This window comes from Dermacentor albipictus, chromosome 3 (assembly GCF_038994185.2).
Source record: "Dermacentor albipictus isolate Rhodes 1998 colony chromosome 3, USDA_Dalb.pri_finalv2, whole genome shotgun sequence".
NCBI classification, from domain to species: Eukaryota; Metazoa; Arthropoda; class Arachnida; order Ixodida; family Ixodidae; genus Dermacentor; species Dermacentor albipictus.
This window is the reverse complement of record NC_091823.1, coordinates 61474330-61496370: the sequence shown is the minus strand read 5'-3', so window position 1 is coordinate 61496370 and position 22041 is coordinate 61474330. Positions and strand designations below refer to the sequence as shown.

The 22041-nt window shown below is 47.9% G+C and overlaps 2 protein-coding genes across 3 annotated transcripts in view; both read left to right on the top strand.

The window, feature by feature from the left end:
- Positions 1 to 22041, top strand: part of sff (sugar-free frosting) — a 139425-nt gene that overhangs the window by 26178 nt on the left and 91206 nt on the right. The window lies entirely within an intron of this gene.
- Positions 821 to 2831, top strand: LOC135898768 (Y-box-binding protein 1-like). Its single transcript, XM_065427909.1, has one exon. It carries the CDS (start codon positions 836 to 838, stop codon positions 2411 to 2413), a length of 1578 nt encoding a protein of 525 aa, XP_065283981.1. The 5' UTR covers positions 821 to 835; the 3' UTR covers positions 2414 to 2831.

The following is a 22041-nucleotide window of genomic DNA, read 5'->3' as shown; positions in this document are numbered from 1 at the left end:
CCACAAAGATGTGCGATCTTTTCAATGTATTAATGTAGGCCACACGAAGACGTGCGCGGGCGTGTCGATCTCACAGCCCTGTGTAAACACCGCAAATGTAATCACACAATGTGTATCCCGCACATCTATCACGGTAAATGATAGATGTGCGGTAGATGTGTGCTCAACGGCTCGAAAGTATTGTCTTGACAATTGAGACGATTATTAACATAATAAAGAGGCGTGGTTTCACGCAGACCGTATTCGCTAAAATCTGCTGACAGCTGAAAAAGATGGCGAAGCAAGCAACACAAAAAAAGAAAGCTATTCATCATATTTATGGGTGAAAGAAAACGTGCCTCGATGCTCCATCACACTCGCTTGAAAGATCCTTGGCAGTTATGGATAAGATGAGCCAGCTTAATGCGAAGTTTCATAGTGGCGTTGCTTCCGGGCTAGCTCTTTCACGGTATGCAAATTACTTAGCATTACAATGAACGACACGAAGGGAAGACGAGAAGGCGTTATTGCGCACGTCCCGCCTCCACTTGAGTGCTGTGCTAAGTGTACATATTGACAACGCTAACATTATACGTTGGGTGTAAAAAAATACCGTCTCTGTACTGCATTACGCCTCTACGGAGGCTGGAACGCAGCTATAGAATATCTGTATTAATGGACATGCATTTGTGGTGAGAAATGCAGAGTGTTTATTGGCACTTCTTTTCATAGCCATCATCAGCATGACCAAAAAGTAGGATGTTCGCCCGAGACCTTCGTACGTGCTGCTGCAAGAAGAAATAGTATTGGGGCTTAATTAGAACATGGTGTAAAAAAAGAAGCTCCTCACGACAGAATGCAACACAATAAGCCTTTTGTCTTGCGTTCGAGTGATGCTTGCCCGATTTCACGCCAGAGGAAAAAGAGGAAGCGTGTGGTCCGCGTGAGCGCACGAAGCGTGTCCGCCGCAGCATTCCAGGACGGCATCACGTATCGAGGGGGGCTTCCAGCAGCTGTAACCGGCGCCCAGTCTCTTCAGAAGGTCATCGGGAACCTGGCAATGGGCGACGACAGTCGTAGCAACGCTAAGAAGAAGCCCGTAGTCGCCGAGCGGGTTTTGGGCACCGTCAAGTGGTTCAACGTCAAGAACGGCTACGGCTTCATCAACCGCAACGACACTCGCGAGGACATCTTCGTCCATCAGACCGCCATCACACGCAACAACCCGCAGAAGCTGCTGCGCAGCGTCGGCGAAGGTGAGACGGTCGAGTTTGACGTCGTCGTCGGAGATAAGGGCCGCGAGGCGGCCAACGTCACCGGGCCCGACGGCGAGCCCGTGCAGGGGAGCCCATACGCGGCCGACAAGCGCCGCTTCCGACCGCGCTGGTTCCCTCGGCGTGCCCAGCGAAGGCGCGGGCCGGCTGCGCGGGGCGGCCGCGACGACGAGCTGCGCGAAGAAGCCTGCAACCTCGACTCGCCGCGACCGCTGCAGCAGCAGCAGATCCAGCAGGACCCGGGACATCAAAGGTGGCTGGCCAATGGCGTCGGAAGGCCTTACCCATGGCGATACAACAACCGCCGCTTTCGAGGGGTACCGCGAGGCCCTCCACAGGCACCACCGCCACCCCAGCGCTTCCTCGCCGATCAGCCGAGGTCGGCGTACATAGAGGAAGACGAAGTGTTCGACGAGCCTCCGGCCCGGCGCCCTCCGCGGAGGTTCTACGGCCGTTACTTCCGTAGGCGACGCGGCCGTTCTCGGAGCAACACAGAAGCGTCAGGGCAGGACGGCTACGGTAGAGGTGGCGGCGGAGGAGGAGGAAGTGGTGGTGAAAGTGGCGGTCGGAGTCAAGACGACTCGCGAGACAGGGTGAGCACCGGATCGTGGCGACGTCGCCCTCCGATGTACCGGCCGCCAAAGAACCGGCGCCGATCGACGTCACCGTCCAAGAAAGCCGCGGCCCGTCGAAGGCGCAACAACGAGGTCAGCAGCAGCGGAGACTTGGCGGAGAGCGTGCAAAGCGCGCAGGGAGAAGAGTCCATCGGGCCTGACGAAGCCGAAGACTCGGCACTAATGGCTCCACCCCCACTGTCACCGCCGCCTCCGCCACCGCCGCCGCCACCACCACCACCACCACCACCACCACCACCACTGTCACCACCGCCTCCGCCACCACCGCCGCCGCCGCCGCCGCCGCCATCCCCACCACCACTACCGCCTCGACCGCGTGAAGATTCTCCTACGAATGAACCGGAGCCACAGCCGGAGACAGAGCCCGAAGCCCAACCGAAGACACAGACAGAGGAACCGGAAGACCCGAAAGCAGCTGGCGATCAAGAGTTCAACACCACGAAGACGGCAACAGATGTCGAGGAAAAGAAAGAGGAGGAGCCGGTTGCTGACCTGCCAAACGACCCAATAGCTGCTGAAGAATGAACATCGCTGCCACCTCGAAGCCAGGGTGACACAAACGAAGAACGAAAAAAAAGAGAGAGAAATGAGGAAGGTGCACATCCAGAGACTGGCATTTTTTTTCTTTTGTCTTTTGTTGAACGGGGACGTTTTTCTTTACCACTGTATTGAACATAGGCAGGACCATTGTTTATGCTTTCTCTTTTTCACCATTTCAGACGTTGCACTGAAATTAGGCAGGAAGTGGCCACCATGCATCTCTGAAAATTGTTAACAACCGAAAGCAATGCAAAAAGGGCGCGAGCCCAGGTGAGGGTACATAAGACAGCACCAAGAGGAGGGGACATTGCGATGTCCTGAAGGAAGAAGGTGCGCCAGTCACAGAGCAAGACGCCATCGTCACTTGTTTGTTTTTGTGTGCAATAAAGAGTTGTGTAACGCGTGTGTTTGCTTCAATATCGGGCTTCTTGGCGTATTTGCACGGCTGGAATAAGCCCGCAAACGAGCTTCTAGCACCGGTTCAAGACGTGAAGGCTTTCATATAATGGGCGTCATTTCGCGGTCACAACAGGTTTTGTTACTTTAATTACGCTGTTGTCTGAAACGTTTGTCGCGGCTTGCGTATGGTTATGTTTACGTTCCAGAATATATAGTTTTAATAGACAAGCAGTTTTGAATGCTCCATGCATTCCGGCGGCCTATGACTGCTAAAGATATACCGTTCAGCGCCTGCGGACATTAGAGGCAAGAAAAATCGTGCAACTTCTGCCATTGCTGAGAGATAATGCAAATGAGTAAGCGTTTTGTATTATAGTGCGCCCTTGCTTAATAAAATTGTCGCTTAGTTTATAAGCGGCTTACAAAATACATGTATGACTGCCGATGTATTACGCACATTTCGCGCAATTCAAGTCAGACCAAGAAAGTGCTTATTGAGGGCTGTCGCGGCCTATGCGTTGCCATTGCCACATGCATAACGGGAGGACGTCGTGTGTTGCGCCCCATGCAGCTGTGACTTTATGATTTGTTCGCTGGCTGTAGGATCTGAGTCCTGCGGTATTGCCTTTATGGCTAGAGAATCGTTGGCGTCATGGGTCGTAGCTGGAATCTCGTTTTGTCACGCCGTTTAGTTCACATTTTATTGATGAATGTGCAATCACTGTCTATGCTTTGACTTAAGCCTCATCTGACTGCTTCTATTTGTCCTGTTCTGTAAATGCTCTAAGCAACAGCTTCCGCACAAACCTGTTTTGATGCTAATCTTTCACATTTTATTTGTCCCACGCCGTGTCCTCAAACCAATTATAAAGTCCGCTCACTAGACGTGCCCCTTTGCTTTTAATTTCTATTGAGCACGTCAATTGGCTATCGCTATTCTCCTTGTGCTTGCGAATCGGCACGTTTTCCGGCGCTGACAATACGCTTAGGACTGTTACTGCACTATCGTTGTTGTTTTTCTGGTACTTCATGGCGCATTACGAGCTGTTGTTGTTGCGATGATGATGATGATGATGATGATGACGACGACGACGACGACGACCTTGATGTGTTTGGCGCATACCCACTATGGGGGATCAACCAAGATGCTGATGGAATTAGAAGGCGATTAGTAATTCCAAGAAAGCAATAGAGATAAGTAGAAAAGCATTAAAAGAATAGAAAATAATAAAGAAATATCAATGTAACTAAAAAATGTTTTCTGAAACAAGCACAATATCTTGAACAGCTGAGTAAGCATTCTTGTGACATTGCCCAAGAGAGGAGGCTCCGACAGAAATAATTGCAGAAATTGCAAAATTCACTGCTGCAGTTTCTTTTTCATGTTGCTCCTAGAATGCTTTTCCTTGCACGTGTAAATCGGCAGCAAAATAAAAACAAATGGTCGATTGTCTGAACTCCTTCGTTTTCCCATTCCCATTTACTGGCACTTACCCAAGACGGGTTGGCTGGTTGGTGTGATAACATGCTGTTCTTCGTCTCCTAGTGTCATATTATCTATGTGTTTTTGTTCCCTTGCCGTTTTATCGTAAGCAATCGTTAGGTAATGGGAAGGGTGACAGATAACGGGCGCTTGGAACCAAGGGTTGTGATAGCCGCATATACTGTATGCCAACTGCCTCGTGTAAACAAAAACACCGTTATATAGAAACAGCGCAGATTTGGCCGGGCTGACAATCCATGGTAGCAAACCAGCGGAGAGACGAAGAAACGGACAATAACAGGGCAAGAACAAAGCTGTTAAATTTCAGCAAATTCTGAAAGAAAGATTTGGTTGGACTTTGTTTCCATAGCCCATCGTCGCCGTCCTGTCATTTTTTTTTTGTGTGTGTGTGCCCGCGTCTTCGTGGCCGCCCTGGTTTTCCAGATTATTCTAGCGAGCGCTTCAGAACAGCGGTGTGCGAAGCAAAATGAATGTCGTTCGTTCACCACGTATCAATTTCGATGTTAAACATAGTGAGCGAAGCATCGCACTACTCGTAGAATTGCCTGTTGCTGAAAGGTGCTTAAACGATGTGGCCACGTAATACTTACACCTTGTCACAGTAAACTCAAACTTTCTTTTACTAATAAATTTTCTGATTACGTTGACATGTGGCTCAAGCGCTCGCGATACCGCATATACAGGGGGCCTAAATCGCTGCGCATGCGAAGTCTGGAGAATCTACACTGAAATTGAAATCTGGATACACATTCACAAAAAAATAAAATAATATAAGGAAAGAAAGCTCGTACACTAGAACTATTCGTAAGAGCTGGTTCCAACCAGATGTGATGACGGACAGGAAATTGAACCTGGCCGGCCTTTGGGAAATATCACTTCTAAAACTGGTACAGCGCAACATAAAAAAGGAAGAAACGAGCCGAGCCGGCCAGATGAAAGCGCAGAGGGCTCTGTTCGTTCATCTGGCCGGCTCGACTTGTTTCTTCATTTTTATGTGGGGCTGTACCAGTTTTAGAATGCAATACCAGCTCGCCCAATCCCCAAAAGAAATGAAATAGCACTTGAGAACCAAAGGCTTCTTGAATTCGACCCTAGAAGTACTAGCACGAACCTCAGCGCCAAATACAGGCTACTGCAGCGTAAGCTAAAACAGAATCGGCATCTGCACATGACGATGATAGAGACTTCCGACAACCAGGAAGGCTAAACAAGACACTACGAATATATACATTGGAGACTTCTATAGAAGTGGATGTCTTCAGGACATTTTCATTTTTGCTGTAGTATATGTACTCGATCGCGATCGTGCGAACTAAGCTGCCGCCGTTATAGAACGCCGTGGCCCAGCGATGAGTATTCTGTGGGACCGTATGTCCAATGAAAGTATACTCGGTACAACTTTACCCAGTACGGCGCCGCATTGCGCTACAGTTATAGCACACTGCAACGGCCTTTTTCAGTATCGAGCGCGCTTGCGAAGTGACGAATTGCCCGTTCTGCTTTCCCCTCCGATTCGTCGTGTACGTCGGAGAAGAAGAAAAAAAGGAACGGTTGTAAAAGCACAGCCTGTCAGGGGAGGAATGGCTGCAGATTGGAGCGAAGTGAAGGTGGTTGTAGTGCTGTCCGGAAGAGAGGAAGTGTTCGCTCTCCCTCGATCGACTGAGTTCCCTGGCGCACTTCCTTCACCGCCACGAAGCAAGGGCCTCGGGCGCCGTGTATAGCGACACCTTCTTCTCGCGCTCTTCACTTGCTTGTGCGTTCTTGCCGGCTTCGTTCGCCTCCCTGTCGATGAGGGCGATGGGAACAATCTCTAATTTATCAGCGGCAGCGGGAACAGCAGCAAGTGTAGGGGCACGCGAGCAAAACGAACCGCTCCTCCTGTTCAATCCAGCTGAGGCAGTCGCACCGCACTTGGCGGACTCCGCGAGACTGATCGAAGCACGGGGCGGGGGGAGAACGAACGCGTCGGGTGTTTCCTCTTCTCATCTCCTCGCCGTCCAAGCCAAGAAAAACGCTTGGCGCGGTTTTCTATTTGCCGTCTCAACAGAGTTGAGCAGCGCCGCGAAGGCTGTGGTTTAACGATGCTTTGGAAAACTCATAATACCGAGTTTCAACAACGTTGCTGCTTCGTGCGCGTAACCGCCCCCGAGTCCAGAGGCCCGTGCGCCATGGCTCTTCAACGTCAAGTCGCGTGCGTATAGCCGCTGCATCGGCGTCTGCTCGTAGTTCCCTACAGCGGGCGGCATGATCGATGTCTCTACACGCACGCCGCGCAGGAAGACGCGGCGGCCGCGTTCGCTCATTCCGATGATTGGTTGATACAAGCTCCACAGCTTTGGCGCTACTGCACGGTTTTGGTGTGGCCATGCGGCGTAGCAGGGCATATACCACGTTGGCTCGTGCGACGCGTCGGCTCGCGGAAGGAAAACGGGGGCCTTCGATCTCGTGCGAGAAAAGCCGGCAGCCGCGCCCAGGCTGCTTGCTTGCTCCCGAACCTCCACGCCTCTATCACAGCTTTTGTGTATAAAGCGTGCCTAGCAACTTGTGCCCGTGGGCGTGCGCGCACACGTCTTGGGCGTGTAAAAGAGGCGAACTCCCTCCATTGTGATCGTCGTTGCCGCGCACCGTGTCTCGTTGGGGTGCGGTGGCGGTCGTTATATGTTCGTGATGGCTGCGGTTGTTGTTGCTGTTATGGTTGCTTCTACAGAATTTGTTGTTTCACGCACTCCTGACAAAAGTGGCTGATATCCCGACAGCGTAGATTGCTTTCTTTTTTTTTACTGTTAGCTTTATATTGCTCACATACCTACGTCTCAGTGCTCTCGTCATTACTTTTTTATGCCTGCGAAGGGGTAGAAACGAAATATAAGAAGTAAAGTAGGCAAGCCAGCGAAACACAAGTCGCCACGAAGACGGAGCTGTGGGCGTTGGTTCAAAGGAACGTTAGGCCTGTAACTCGAGCACGTAATGCTGCCGTTGTTCTTCACTTCACAACCTAGGGCGCGTGCATCAAAATGAGCTAGTTGCCTGGCGTCACCCTAGTGGCAAATTAGGTAGAAAGTTTGGTTAACGTTTCATCTTATCCGCTCCTATAGCCTCGAAGTAAGCGCAGCTATCGGTTAAATGTTCTGACTGACGTTCCTTTCAGCACACTCCAGGACGGCTATGCGTTGCTACCTTGACAATAATAAAAAAAAATGCGCCTGATTTGCTCCAATTTGAACTCTGTTTTGCATCCCAAAAATTTTGCGCCGTTAAGAAACAGCAACGGGAAAGCGTGGATATCTTCTTTACGCCTTGAACATCATTTATAACACCGTAAATGGTGGCGTTCATTGGACAGTGATTCAGCAAAGAGCGTATTTTCTCACTGTGCGTGGTAAAAAAATTTCGAGTTAGATTTACCTAATAACTACGGCACTTTTTAATTTAGTATAGATCTAAAACGCATTTATTGAGTTGACAAATAACTCCAGATTTTCTTCGTGTAGTGAGCAGAATTTGCGCTCAGGCATGCAGTCGCTATTGCCTTTCATTTTTATGCCTAACACGCCACCTTGTGCAACATAAAAACCTATTCGACACGACACTCCGCTGTCGCACCACAGGAATCGCGTAACCGACAAACGCCGCCGCCATGACTGCACCAAATCGAGGCTCCCAGGGCCCGCTCAGATCCCATTTAATTCCAACCATCCCTTCGTATGCAATTCCCGAGGTCAATCAACCGCTGGAAGACGGGGCACCGTCGCAAACGCCGTTCTCTTAATCGATCGGGAGGCGCCCCTATATAACTCGGGAATGCAGGAAGTGGTGGCGAAGGGGAAGGAAAATGCATTAAGACAAAGGTGGCGAGGAGGTAGAGAGAGAGATAGAGAGAGAGAGAGTGAAGACGCTGAGGCCTCGGGCTTAATACCGTGTCTTGTAATCTTCTTCATCCTATCTTTTGTTGAATCGTTTCCTTTTCCTGCTCAGATCTTCACCGGTGCCAACGAAGGTGACGGAAGACGTCCATGGTTTGAAAAGAAACAGGTTGAAACTTAACGAAAGACAATACAACGTTTTCAGCACCAAAAATATTGTGAAACCCTAGCAATGTTTCTTTTACCAGCCAAGGGAGAGAACGCGCCGAGGTATACGCCGTATTCCAGTGAGCTCCATCTGTCTATGCCCAGTGGTTCCTCGCTTTTCCAACGCGCTTTTTACGCCTCCCGCTTGCTTCCTTTGGCTTTCAACTCTTCGCTCTTGATATCTAGCAGGCGAGACAGCTTTCCTAATCCTGTCTAGCGCGGATACCGGCGTATCCGATCGGATGTACAGAATAGGAAGAGATAAAAATAAAGGAAACGGGGAATGCGCGTTCTGTTCCTGGTTCTTACTTTTTACGCTCTCGAGAGTCGCTCAGTCACGTTGGAGCTCATACCAGCATTCAGCAGAAACGCTGCCGCCGCCGTCAACAACAGCAAGAAGAAAAACGCAGATACGACACTCGCAAAACCTGCGCCTTCTCAAAGAAGCTGCGAAGTGGAAAGCTCGAACAGCCAAAAGTGAACAGGGATGTGTAGGGACTGCGGAGCGGCAAGCCGTTTTGAGAATGAAAAGCGGCCTTCCGCGATCTCTTGCTTCCCGCCTTCCTTGCCTCACTTTTACTTCGCTGTTGTTTTTGGCTTGATTCGAAACCGTCTCCAGGGAAACGTACAACGCCCTCCCCGCACACTGCCGCCACCGTGGCTCCCAGCGTTTGCTCGTGTCGGGAGATCCTGTTTTCCTAACACGTTGCGCGGACCCGCCGCGCCGTCTCGGCCCGTCCGCCGCCACCGCCGCCGCAGCCAAAGTAGCCCTGATGGGCTCGTCCATTCCGCTTAGCCGATCCCACCCTGACTGCGCCGGGGTGTGGCACCCCCTGCTCTACGCGACCCGGGGCCCGGTAAATCCCCGGCACCCCTACGGAGGGTTCTCCCGTTGTTCCTGTCGTTCCGTTCTCCATGAGATGCGGCTGGCCACGAAAAGCCGGCTTCCGGCGTCGGCCTTTAGGAGGCAGGGCACTGCACTGAGCACCCTACCCTTTCTCTCGTTTTTCCTTGCCGAAAATTTGGTTTCGAGGGGAGTGAGAAAGGCCTAAGTGTTTCACGGTGAAGCATAGGTAGAACTGTTCCAATGAATATAGTTTTTTTTTCTTTATTTTTCTGCTGTGTACAGTGAAGATGTGCCTAAATCATCCATAAAGCAGTCTTGCTCGAAGGCTGTCTAAAGTTCCCAACCCTTCGTTTTTTCCCGCTTGCTCACTAACGTCAAAGTGCCTTTTATCAGTGACTGTGATTGATTGATGGGGTTGCACGTTCCACAGCTATAACTGGGCTACAAGAGGCGCCGCATGAAAGGTGTATCGAACAATATTTACAGCGTGGGATTCGAAGCAGGTGCCGAAGTTTGATATGCAATGTTTTTATTATACTTTCTTTTCTTCTCTTTAACCTCCTCCTTCTGCTTGGAGCTGCTGCTGGCAATCAAAACGGAGACGTTGTGTTCACTGGTAGAAAACGCCATGATCTCCGAGGCACCTCTGTTGCATCAATGAAAACAAAAGCCGCCATTGGACGGTTTTTCTTTCTTTCCTTCTTCTTCTTGTTCTTCTTCTTTCTTCTTCTTCTTCTTCTTCTTCTTCTTCTTCTTCTTCTTCTTCTTCTTCTTCTTCTTCTTCTTCTTCTTCTTCTTCTTCTTCTTCTTCTTCTTCTTCATTTTCGTTCTCCTTCTACGAGCTAAGCAGACCACGCTCGCCAGCATATCGGGAAGATCAACGATGACAAAGGTACGCAACGGAAAAACATCACGGATATCGCATATGTCTTGCCAAGGCAACAAGAATGCAGTGCCCAGAAAAATAGTGTAAACACGAGAAATTCCGAAACGAAAGGCACCTCGGAAAATAGAGAGAGAATGAAATGGGAAACGCAGGGAGGTTAACCAGCATAGAATCTTCTAATTTGTTGCTTTGAGTTATGGGGTTTTACGTGCCAAAACCACGATCTGACTATGAAGCATGGCATAGGGGGGAGGGGGAGGGGGGACTCGAATAATATTTACCACCTGGGGTTACTTAACGCGCAACTAAATCTAAGTACACGGGTGCTTCTGCATTTCGCCCCCATCGAAATGCGGCCGCCAGGGCCAGGATTTGATGCCGCGACATCGTGCTTCAAAACGCTACACGAAAGCCCCTAAGCAAACACGGCGGTTAACTTGCTGCCTTACACTGGACGAAGGTTAGAGGTATCTGAGAAAACTTTCAAGAGAATCCTGAAACACCCTTGTTCGTTATTCGCCTTTCTTTCAGGATTCGTATTCGTAAACATTCTCTAACGTAAGGTATTTTCTTAGTAGCCGGCATTCACGAATCCGCAGTTCATGGTAACTTAAAGATTTTAAATACTGTGAGAATTTTTTAAAGGTTCCTGATGCTGGTAATATCTCTTTATGTCCTAAAAAAAGATTTTGAAGATTTTTTTGAAAGCTGGAGATGCCAGCCTGATCGAATGCTTGGCGACATGCTACTCCAGTACATTAGGGTGATAGCAAGACTATGAATGTTTACAATGACTAATCGGCACTTACAGTAGAGAAGTTTTGTCAACTCGTGTCGGCGTGGTGGAGGTAGTGGAGGTCGTGCTGGTGAATTGTAGCAACAGGCCGGTTTAGCCTGGCAATCAAAGCCGGAAATTGCTCCACCCTAGTGTCTCATAAACTCAATGTGGTGTTTGAACCAGTACGTCGCGATTACATGGTTACTCAATGTCCATGTGGCGTCACAATGCATGTCGTTGCCTCGCTGGATAAGAAACCACCGTTGCCAGGTTTCCTGGAAATTGTAAACACAGTACACTCGCAGGCCGATAGAAAATGAAAACGAAAACGAAAGAACGAACAAGCATGACGATTTGTTAATTGCTGCGACTTTCGGTTACAGGATGTTCTGTCTTCTAAGAGAGAGAGAGAGAGAGAGACAAAGAGGAGGAAAGACAGGGAGGTTAGCCAGTGAAAGTACCGGCTGGCTACCCTGTGCTGGGTAAAGGGGTAAAGGGAATAAAAGGAGAAAGAAGAAGAAGAGGAGAAAAAAAATTAAGGAAATTCACGCAGTACCGCGATACTACGCGATACAACACTCAAAGGCGATCGCACAATTCGCATGTCCTTAAAAACTTCAGCAAAGCCCTTAAGGCCTTGAGTGCCGAAGCCCGTCTGGACCAGTGTCCTAGAGCCTTCTCCTCTGTAAAGGGGCGATTGTCTTCTAAAAGGGTTCTGTCTTCTAAAATATTTGCTGCTGCGGTGTGCTGCAAATTAGTTTAGACTACATGGAGTTTATTAACCCGCTCCTAAATTTAGGTACGTGGTAGTTTTTACAGTGCGCTCTCATCTAAATAAGACCGTTATCTACATATTGGACCCCGCGGCTGATATTATAATTCACGTTCACCTGTACCACACCTTAGACGCCATGCGACCGTGGTTTGTGGCGATAGGAAAGGGCAAAAAGTGAATCAATACAGCTGAAAATATCGCTAGCTTAATAACAGTGGCGACGCTGTTTTATGTCACAGTCACACTGCGCTTTGAGGCTCCCTTCTGTGCCAAAGCCTACAGAAAGTGCGAGCAGTAATCTTATTTGTGTGTCCAGAGAGCATGCCAGGCTAACATCTCCAGCATATCATTAAATTTTTGTATCTCTCTATATATAATTGGGAGCAAATTTCTGAAAGTCCATTAAATCTGCGACAAAATAAAGTTGGGCAGTATGTTACACTCCTGTAACACGCCTGGTGTACACATAACATCGCATCAAGTCATACGATCGGAGGGGTCAGACTTCTTGCAAGACATAACGAGCCGCAGTTTCTTTCTTTCTTTCTTTCTTTCTTTCTTTCTTTCTTTCTTTCTTTCTTTCTTTCTTTCTTTCTTTCTTTCTTTCTTTCTTTCTTTCTTTCTTTCTTTCTTTCTTTCTTACTGTCGTTACTTCTTTCATTCTTTATTTGCTTCCTTCGTTCTTCCTTTCTTTAGTTTCTTCATTCATAATCAACCATTGCATCTTTGTTTGCTTACGGGGATATGAGCCTGTCCTGATTATATATTTGCATCATATTTTTTGCATCACTGAACTAGACATCACTTTTTCGGTATGAACCACTTTAAAGATCCACGTATGGTTTTCGCCTTAATATTATCATCCGACGAATGTTCGCTTACTTGTGAACTGCACGGAGCGCTTCGGGAACATTACCTGGAAAGTGAAGAAATAAAGTACAGCATACAACAAGAGATCTGGAGCCCTGTTCACTAAGATTTTCGTTCGTAAAGAGCGCTTGTGATTGTCTGATGGTATTTGCTAAATATATGTTCACTACTACAGTTATTCGGCACCTGTTTTTACAATCTATTGCACAAAGTGCTTTGCAGATTACTGGTACTACCCATTGCCAGACAAACTTACGTACGCCAGAATTGTTCGCAAATTGCAGATGCCTGCTGATCATGCTCGAAGACGCAGTATCGGCTAGAGTGGCCGGCTAATGGTCAAAAGCGCTTGCGAAGGAAAAGCTTTATGAGTTCAGCCCCTGATTTCGCATGACGCTAAAAAAAAAGAAAAGGAAAGCACGAGGCTCTTACTTACCACGCCTAATGCGCAGCTTTTTGTATTGGCTGGAAACATAACAGATATATTGAAGTCGTAATTGTTTTGCATGGACAGACTTAAGAATTTGACTACTTACCTGTATTAAATTATGCCTATAAGAAGCAGCAAGTTATTAATATAGCGTTAGAAAAACGAGAACAAAAAATAAATGCGTTCGCGCAATTAGACGATGTGCGGGCTTCAGGTAAATACGGCACTTCAAGGCCACGATATATCACAATGAGGAGAACAACGGCAAGTCAAATGTGCAATAAGAAATGCAAGGCGCCGTTGTTGTAATGCAAAATGAGTGTCACGATCTAGCTGTGTTTGTTTTGTTTGGTAAATTATTTGCACTGACTACCCTACGTTCAACAACAACAACAACAACAAAAATAACAGCTTCGTCCGACGGCCGAAGCGCTGAGCGCGGTAGCAAGTGTTGCGCTTGAACTTCGCGGATGGTGTTCTAACTACGCGCGGGTCCGACTAACACGGACGCGACATACGCAAGTGCGCCAAAATTTCTGACTTTCCTTGAAAGCTGTAACACGCCCAGAGGGAGCCTGTAGTGGCTCCAGGTGGCTCCTGTAATGTCCAGGTGGTTGAAATGAACTGTGACCTCTCCCCTGAACATCCTCCACCGGGAAAGTAGGCTTAATATATATGAATAGGGGTAAGTGGAGACTTAAGAACAGCCCAGATAATTCTAACAAAGTCTCCAAAAGCATGGAGGCCATCGTATACATAATTTAATTGATATGCTGCACTTAATTTGCTCTCGATGCAACCATGAACTGGCGTCGCGTGCTCTTAAGTATCGTAGCATACTTTACATAGCCTCTATTGATACAACCGTTTGGCTTCCGCCAGTAGGAGATATGAATGTCGTGGCGTAGCAATCCGATAATAACAATTTGCATAATGATTAAGAACGTGCTGATGAGTGTATGCGTCTCCTCCGCCTGTGTCAGTTACTGCGAGACACAGGTTCAAGGGCGTAACAGCACGTATATCTGATTATGCATGAAAGTAGAACGTTATTCCACACTGCGTACGTGCCATTGGTTTGTAAACAACCAAAGCCCGTCCGACCGAGTTCAATGGTGTAACGTTAGCGAGGAGTTCTCTTAATCTTGCATTAACTTGACGAATGCCGCAGTAGCGTAGAGCTTGAAATCTGAGATTACCTAGTTTATAAGCAAGCCACGCAAAGCGTTCTCTTGAATATTTATATGGAGAATCTTTACTAATATACTGCTTTCGTTAGCTCGTGGTGAGGAGTATAATCGTATCGTTCGTTCAAGATAACGCCCTTGCGGTGCATTAGGTTCACTCTTCGTAGTGGTCATACCTATGGCAAAACAATATTATCACGGAAATGACACTTGGCTCTGTCACAATTCTAAGAACCGTGCTGGAACCCTTTCCACCTTCATGACACACCTTCATTCGGCATTATTAACGCCAGTAGTGATATCAGTGTCTCGTAGCCGAGTTTCGAGACATTTCACGGTAGAATTAGTAAGAAATCACAAATGAAAATGAGCGCGGCTATCGCCTGTACGTGACTTCTTCAGCTACGTGCTGTGGCAATTACCTTTGAAATTCTCGAACACGTTCTCCCGTGTGAGAGAGAGAACTCTTTATTGAGATAGAGAGAAAAACAGTTATTAAACGTACTTAAAAAAGACCACCGAGGCGCCTAGATTAAATAGCTTGTCTTTATCGGAAGACATGATTTTTTTTTTTGCAAGCGGGTTTGGTACGACTGACATCCTACTCTGCATAGGAAGGGGGAAGCCTAGAATTTAAAGATTCCAGAGGGCAGTGGATTGCACCTTTTCTAAGTTCAGCATAGTAACTTACGTTTGTTTTATTTTTACATCACGAGCTATTTCTTGATCCAATGCAAGTAATTTAAAAAGAGGGTGAAAGAAAACCCCCCATAAAACGAAGAAAGGCAGGAGCGTGAACTGGGTGAGCATCCGGTTGGCCACCGTATAAGTCGTTAAAGTAAGTCCACATAAAGCGATCCGACATCGTGACCTGGTCTTCGTCTTGTTAATTGTTCTGCTGCAGAAAAGCTAGCTAGGTTCAACCTCCATAGAACGATATGAGTTTGGGTGTCTTTGTAACGGTCGGTAAACAAGATTATCGTTTTTTGCAAACACCAATGAAAACTTTGCAGGCACGAGATCGAGAGAGAGAGATGCAGTGACAAATATTAAACCGATTCCCGGAGCAAGGGCAATCCACACACTTCTTTTTTCTTTTTGGTGGTATTTATGAAAACGTCTGAGGAAATGCTTCTTGTAGTACACTTTCGGTCACAATGAGGAGGTTATAAAGCAACAGAAGTATGAGGTTACACAGTAAGATTAGTCACGGATGTGCCCCACAGTTTTTTAACGTTAATTAATGTCGCTCCAGATTGTCTTTTCTGACGGCAATTCCCAAGTACGTTTAACCAGCCACACTGCATACCTCAAACATTCCGAAAATAATTTAAAATGGCACTGCAACAAAAATGATAGTTCTATAAAGTGGCAGGCCCATGTTTTAAACTATAGTTAGATATTACTTGACCACGGAGAGAAGCTTGACACATTACATATAATAATGTTTTCCGCCATGCTATGGATATTGTATGTCTGATTCTCTCACAGTTGAGCAGCAAAGAGTGTACCGAATCATCCAAATAGCTTTAGGCATGTTCGCGGAGGATTGAATGACTCAGGCTCAAAAATTGCAGGCTCGGTCAAAAATACACCGGATCCTCACCACACGCGGCGCCTGGTAAACTGTCGCTGAAAAGGGCGGCGTGTTAACCGCCGTTCCTTTCAACATGACCGACCGGCGCAAACAGCCCAACCACCGACAACGGGCTTCCTTCTCTCCATCAAATTTCTGGCGACGCCCTCGAATTTCCCCTTTCTCTCGCTTTTCCCGTCGCACTCGCGCGCGTATCTCGAAGGCAAACAGTGGGGAGTGCGCGCGGCTTCAAAGAAAACTGAATAGAAAAGCGAGTTCTCGTGGGAAGTCCCGTGTGTGTAGGCGCCGAGTAAACACCGCTAACCCGGCGCCGTACGTCTTCGACCTAGAACCCTGAGAAGTTGAACGAACAACGCAGCGGCCGTGGCCAGGGAGCGCGCGAGCGTTGTTCAAAGCTCTATACGCCAAAAACACCGCTTTTCCTTCTCCGTCTGTGCAAGCAAAACGGTTTTCGCTCTTCTTACCCGACTCCGGAATTCTCTTTCCTTTGGGAGGAAAAAAAAAATGAAGAGAAGCGGGAAACACGCAAGATCGAAAGAAAGGACGAGCAGAAAATTTCAGGCAGCGCGAGCGACGGCCCGGGGTGCGCGGAAAAGCATATGGCGTGTAAACCATAAAGCTATCTTCTTGCCTCCCGAAAAGAGCAACAGCCCTCGAGGGGCTGCGACGAGCACGAGGCTGTCGCTTTGATAAAATGGAAAGGGGGTGCGTACGAATGAAGTAAGGAGGTAAAAAGGAAACGCTTGCATAAAGGAGGGAGGATGGAAAAACACGGAAGAGAGAGAAAAACTTGAAGAAGAGTGAGAGAGAGAGAAACAGAGAGAACGCGCTGGGAGGCTGCACCTCCTCTCTCCCGCACAAGCGCCGGGGCTTCTCCTCCTTTTCCCGGCAGAATAGCCACGCCGAAATATCGATCGACGGCCGCCCAGTCTCAACGCGAGCGTGCACGCGGGCACAGCGCAGCGCTTCGCCTCCACCGCTCGCTGCCCCCTTGTCTCTTATACTACACCGACCGGCGAACTTTGGCGTGGTGACTTCGATTCCACCGAGCTCGGCTGGCGCGTTTAACTTTCTTCTCTTTTGTTCCCGTCACTCGCTCGCTCGTTCAATGCCGCGTCTCTCTATCAGCCTTCACTACGCGCCGGCTTTTGTTTGAATGAAGTGCCACCAGCGGAAGGCGCGTACTCCATAGACACACGCCCGCCTCGTGCGTCCAAATGCTCGCGCTCTCGCTTCCTAACGTGGTCCGTTGCCTGCTCTGCTCGCTCGCTTGTGGCCGTACAGGTCGTTCGCGTTGCCGTGGTCACTGACGTCGGTAGTGCTGCTAAAACGTCTCCGCTCAAGAAAAAAAAATTAAAAATGAAATAAAGCACGACCCAGTTCGGTCGGCAATAGGACCGGAAATGGTGCAGTGGCATACAGAGGTCGTTCTCGAGCGCGCTATAATGATGTCTGGGGCGAGTAGCTCAAAGGAGAAAGCGTCAACGGGAAGTTAACGCCATCTATATATATATATATATATATATATATATATATATATATACGAGAAAAATATATCAAAATGAAGAATTACATTTTGTCGGTTTTCATCGTCGTCTGTCTTTTTTATTATTTATTGATCTTTTCGGGCAATGGCGCAGCGACGGCGATATGCTATGTCTCAGCTTGACGAGTAAAACCGACCGCTACTAGTTAGTGCTGCGTTAAAGCGAATACTATAGCACGCCCCTTGCCATATAGGATTGAGAGTGGATCCCCTTGAGAGTGGATTCACGCGGTTTAATATAATTAATTTGTATGAAAACTTAAGCGCATGCAGGCGCTCTCAGAGAGGCAATCAAACGTCTGCTCAGCAGTCAAGGCAAAAAAAGCAAAAGAAAAAAAGATTGAAAGGTCGAAGACCTCGCTCTTTTAATGACTACGTTTTCGCTTTGGAGCGGAGTGACATAGTGTTTGTTCACGATAGCTGGAATCTAGCAACAAAAATATCGAGACGAAGGCAAATGGCGCGCGTTTGCACAGCTAGTGTAAACAACCACTGTGAGAACAATAGCAACGCAGAGAGCGATGATTGTGCGCCTTTACACACCTGCAGCTGGCTTCGTCTCTGGCGGTACTTCCGTCACCCAGGGGCGAATTCCCAAGCTTTTGTTTCAATAAGAAGCCGGGCCTTCTCCCAAGAATCCACCACCATCAGGACGCCTTTTGTCTCTCCGCTTCACCGGATTAATAAGCAAGAGCTCCTCGCGCGCTTTCAAATTGAGAATCAAAGGTTTTGGCGATGGAAGGGAAAAGACAATGAGGAAAAACTAATTTCTGCTCCAGCTACATTTATCAAATTTATTATTAAGCTGTCAGTGTTTTCTTCTAAGCTTATTCCGTTCGGTATGAGCAGACCATTTTGTATAACTATGGTCAATGTCACCTTGATTAGTTCGTCAGAGCTAACCGATATCTAATGATAAATATCGAGTTCGAGTAGATTGACAAATTGCAGTTATATAATTGCAGATACGTATATGTTATCGTAAGAACACGCTTGATATGCAAGAAACCACAGTGATACTAAAGACAGATGGGGATACCTTGAAATCTTCGCTTCAGCTCCCATTGATGTTATAAGTTTTGGCAGCCTCTTGTTGAGCCTGATTAAACGGTAAATAATAAAGAAAATGGCTCTATTAAATCGACAATAAACGAGAACTGAACATGACAACTTTTACTTCTTTTTTGGAAAGCAGTTAAGGAGGCCCGAATCCAGAAAACTACTTGAGGTCTTGTCATCATCGTAATGTCGGGTACGAAATGAATGAAAGAAAATTTTAGCCCGTGTTCGCTCTACTTATTCATGATCCCTTTCTACCTTAAAAATCCAGGGACGATTTTAACTACACCGATTTACTGCTTCTTGTTTTGGTCTTACTGCTACACGATACATTATGGTTATTATACATTTCGGGCTAGTAGGCGTCAACAGATCTGTACCGTTGAAAACCGTTAAGTGTATACGATTTCGACCAAAACGTAGCTTTCATCGATTTATGAGACATAATATGAAAATAGCGCGATAATAAAAGGCAGCGACATAGTAGGAGACACCAAATAGCTCGATGCTGCACCTCGCGATCTGGAACAACCTTCTTTTCCTTGAGGTAGGACGGGAAAATGTTAACATCGTATGTGACTAATGAAAATCTAATCTTGGTATCAGGCTTGATGCGTGATGTAGAAAATGTCACTCATTTTAGAGAAGTTATAACTTCAACCGTCATATTTTTGGAGCGGTGAAAGACAGAGTTAACCGCCGTCGGCAGCAGTCACCTTCCATTACCAGCTTAGCGCGCCAATCCTCTTTTGCCGAAATGAGGGATAAGCAACTGCGTAGCTAGGCAGCAATAGTATCAGTTCCCGAGGGATCGTAAGCTGCTGAAATAAAACTAGGAGACCAGAATCCCTAAAATACCAAAGGCGCCGACAACAGCGACGACAACATCAACAAAGTAACGGGAGGCTACGGAAGAGAGAGTGGAGCGTTAAGGAAATCGCCTTTCGCTGATCGAAATGGCAACAGGGAGCCATTAGGGGGCCGTTTTTTCCCGCTTCGCCGTGGTAGACAGAGGGAATGGGGAAAGGTGGCGGAACGAGGGGGAAACGAACGGGCGGAACTGCTGATTGGAGAAATTTCCAGCGCGACCAGCGCGTCGGACGCACATTCCAGCGTCGGTCCCCCCGCGCGCACGCGGTGTAACGCTAGGCTATTGTTGGGAGACTTTGGCACGGCAAGCTCTCCCGTATACTGCGTACCGTCTTATTGCAGCGGGGCACGCATCGCGCCCATGCTCTTCGCTCGGTCGCCATTGCTGCCGGATGGTGTAGGGTGGGGCGAGCATGTAGCGGCATGGGGCGCTAGGTTCCAGAACCACCGACTCTCGCGTGCGAGACCGGAGCGCGTGGAGAAGCAGGTGGTCGAGTAGCTAGGTGGCCGACCGGCCGTTTGGTTGGCCGGCTCTTCGATCGTCGGCTACCGCGCGGTCTGCCATCTACCGGAAGCGGACGACCCGAAGTGGGGTTCGTTACGGGCGATGCTTATCGGGCTCTTTGTGTGTCCGCTCCGGGCTAAACTCGTCGCGTTTGCGCGACTGTAACTGCCCACCCACCGGTGCACGCGCGTTGAGAAGGGAGACGCGGAGAGAGAGAGAATACGCACGCGAAGGGATTTCTTCTCTATTTGCGAGCCTAGCGCTTCCCTGCGAGTTCCCGCCCGTTGCCTCTGACTCGTTTTGGGCCTTGATAAAATTCATTAGAGCCGTCGGCGGTCCCCGACCGCGTGTTCCCTGTCACCGTGTTGACTGCCCCGGCCGTCGGCACCACCGCCTGCGCTGGGATTAAGCTGGCACGCCCCAAGGCAGAGAAGGCCTGCTGTGGTTGCGGCTGTCGTAGAGTTTCGCGTGGGCTTGCTTCCCTGCATGGAGCCTCTCTCTCTATCTGTCGACCTGCCCATCACGTTACACCTACGTGTACTCGGGGGAAGTGCTAGACGAGGTTGCTCATCTCAGGATTCTCGTTCACGAGCCTGGACAGCTTTCGATTACTTCGTATCCCTTTCCCTGCCGCTATACTTTATCTTCTTGTTTTCTTTCTATTGACTTAATGCTTAGCTTTCCGCAAATACGTGCGAGCTTTTGAAGTGAGAGTCGTACCGTTGGGAAGATACTTTAGTGTCAGGGTAGTGAGTCATTCCCAGTTTGCGGTTAACGTCGAACGGAATATTGACACTGTGCGTAAGTCTGTTTCTAAATATTCGGGGATGAAAAGCCCGTTTTTCTCATTTTTGCTCGTTGTGAACTCAAGGCAGCTTGATAATGCAGAAGGGGAGCACAGCATCTCGCTTTGTGAATGTGCTTACATACACGAAAGACGTTTAGTTTACTTTCATATTTTTGCAGAACTACCCTGCACTGTAATGAGGCAGTGAATGATTTTACTGTTACTTTAGTAGTGTTTTTTTATCGCGCATACCAGTTGAATGGAGTCACACGAATGTAATGTCATTGTGACATTAACACAGTCATGTCTACACAAATACACGTGCGAATTCTACCCGTACTATGAGCTAACAACGGCGCACTCAATTAGTTTCCTTAACATAATTACGGCTTTGATATTTTTTTAGCAGTTAATAGTGGATAAGAAAAAAAATATAGGGACACAGTTGGAGCTTTCGAAAGCGTCAATCAATTTTTAGTAGTGCTGTTACAGGCGGAGAGAGGAAGGTCAGTCAAACAAACTCATATGTCCGAGATTTAGCCTGCTAAGAAATGCTCTTACAAAATTCGTTAAAACCGTCTGCTGAGTCAACGTCTGCTGGAGCACAAAATACAACATGTAGCGCGTGGTGCAACTAATAAACGTGATAAGAACGGGGCTGAGATTTACAAAAAGCGAAGAAAAGACACAAATGCGAATTTGTTTGAAACTCTATCTGAACTATGCAAGGAAAAAAAAGAAACAACAGAAACAAATCACGACAAAACAAGAAACTTTGTAAGATCACGGCTCAGCTTATTCTGCGCATGCACTCGTAGTGACTGCTTTGAAGCTATGCCAGGTTTGTCAGGACAAAAAGAAATTCTCGCATAACAGCACTGAAGAAGGATAAATATCGACGAAGTGGCATTGCCATCTCGGTTACACGATATCGTAGGAAGCGCAGAGACGGGGAATCCTAGGGACGGAGCCCTCTGGCGGCACGAGGAACGGGCCTTGTAAACGAGGAGCGGAAGTAGTCATAAAAAGAAGCTCGCGTACGCGACCGTTCGTCTCTCAGAGTACGGCGGGTCGATCGCCTTTCGGCTGTTTACGAGCACGAGGGCAGGATGGGTGGCTGGAGCGGGCACGTCGCCCTCAGCTCCGCTTCTAGCAGATAGGCGGCACTCATGCTGGCACCGCTGTCTCCTTGGCGGCTGTACTTCTTGCTAATATTGTACATATTGTGAACAGCGGTGTTGCTTTAAATACGCCGCGGCGTTTCTGCCATCCTTGTCTTTTTGAAGGTTATACAAGCTTATACTCTTCACTAATATCATGCAGGTTTTTCAGCAGTGTTTCCTTGCTGCAGTCAACACGTAGCAGTGTAACTGCCAACTCTAGCGTGTTTTTTTACCAATTGGTGGCTGAATCTTCGCACCCGTTCGCTCGTACACGCCGTTAAAGATTGGCTGGCATGTTTGCTCGTTGGCTGCCATAGTTACCGAGCCACGAAACACATGA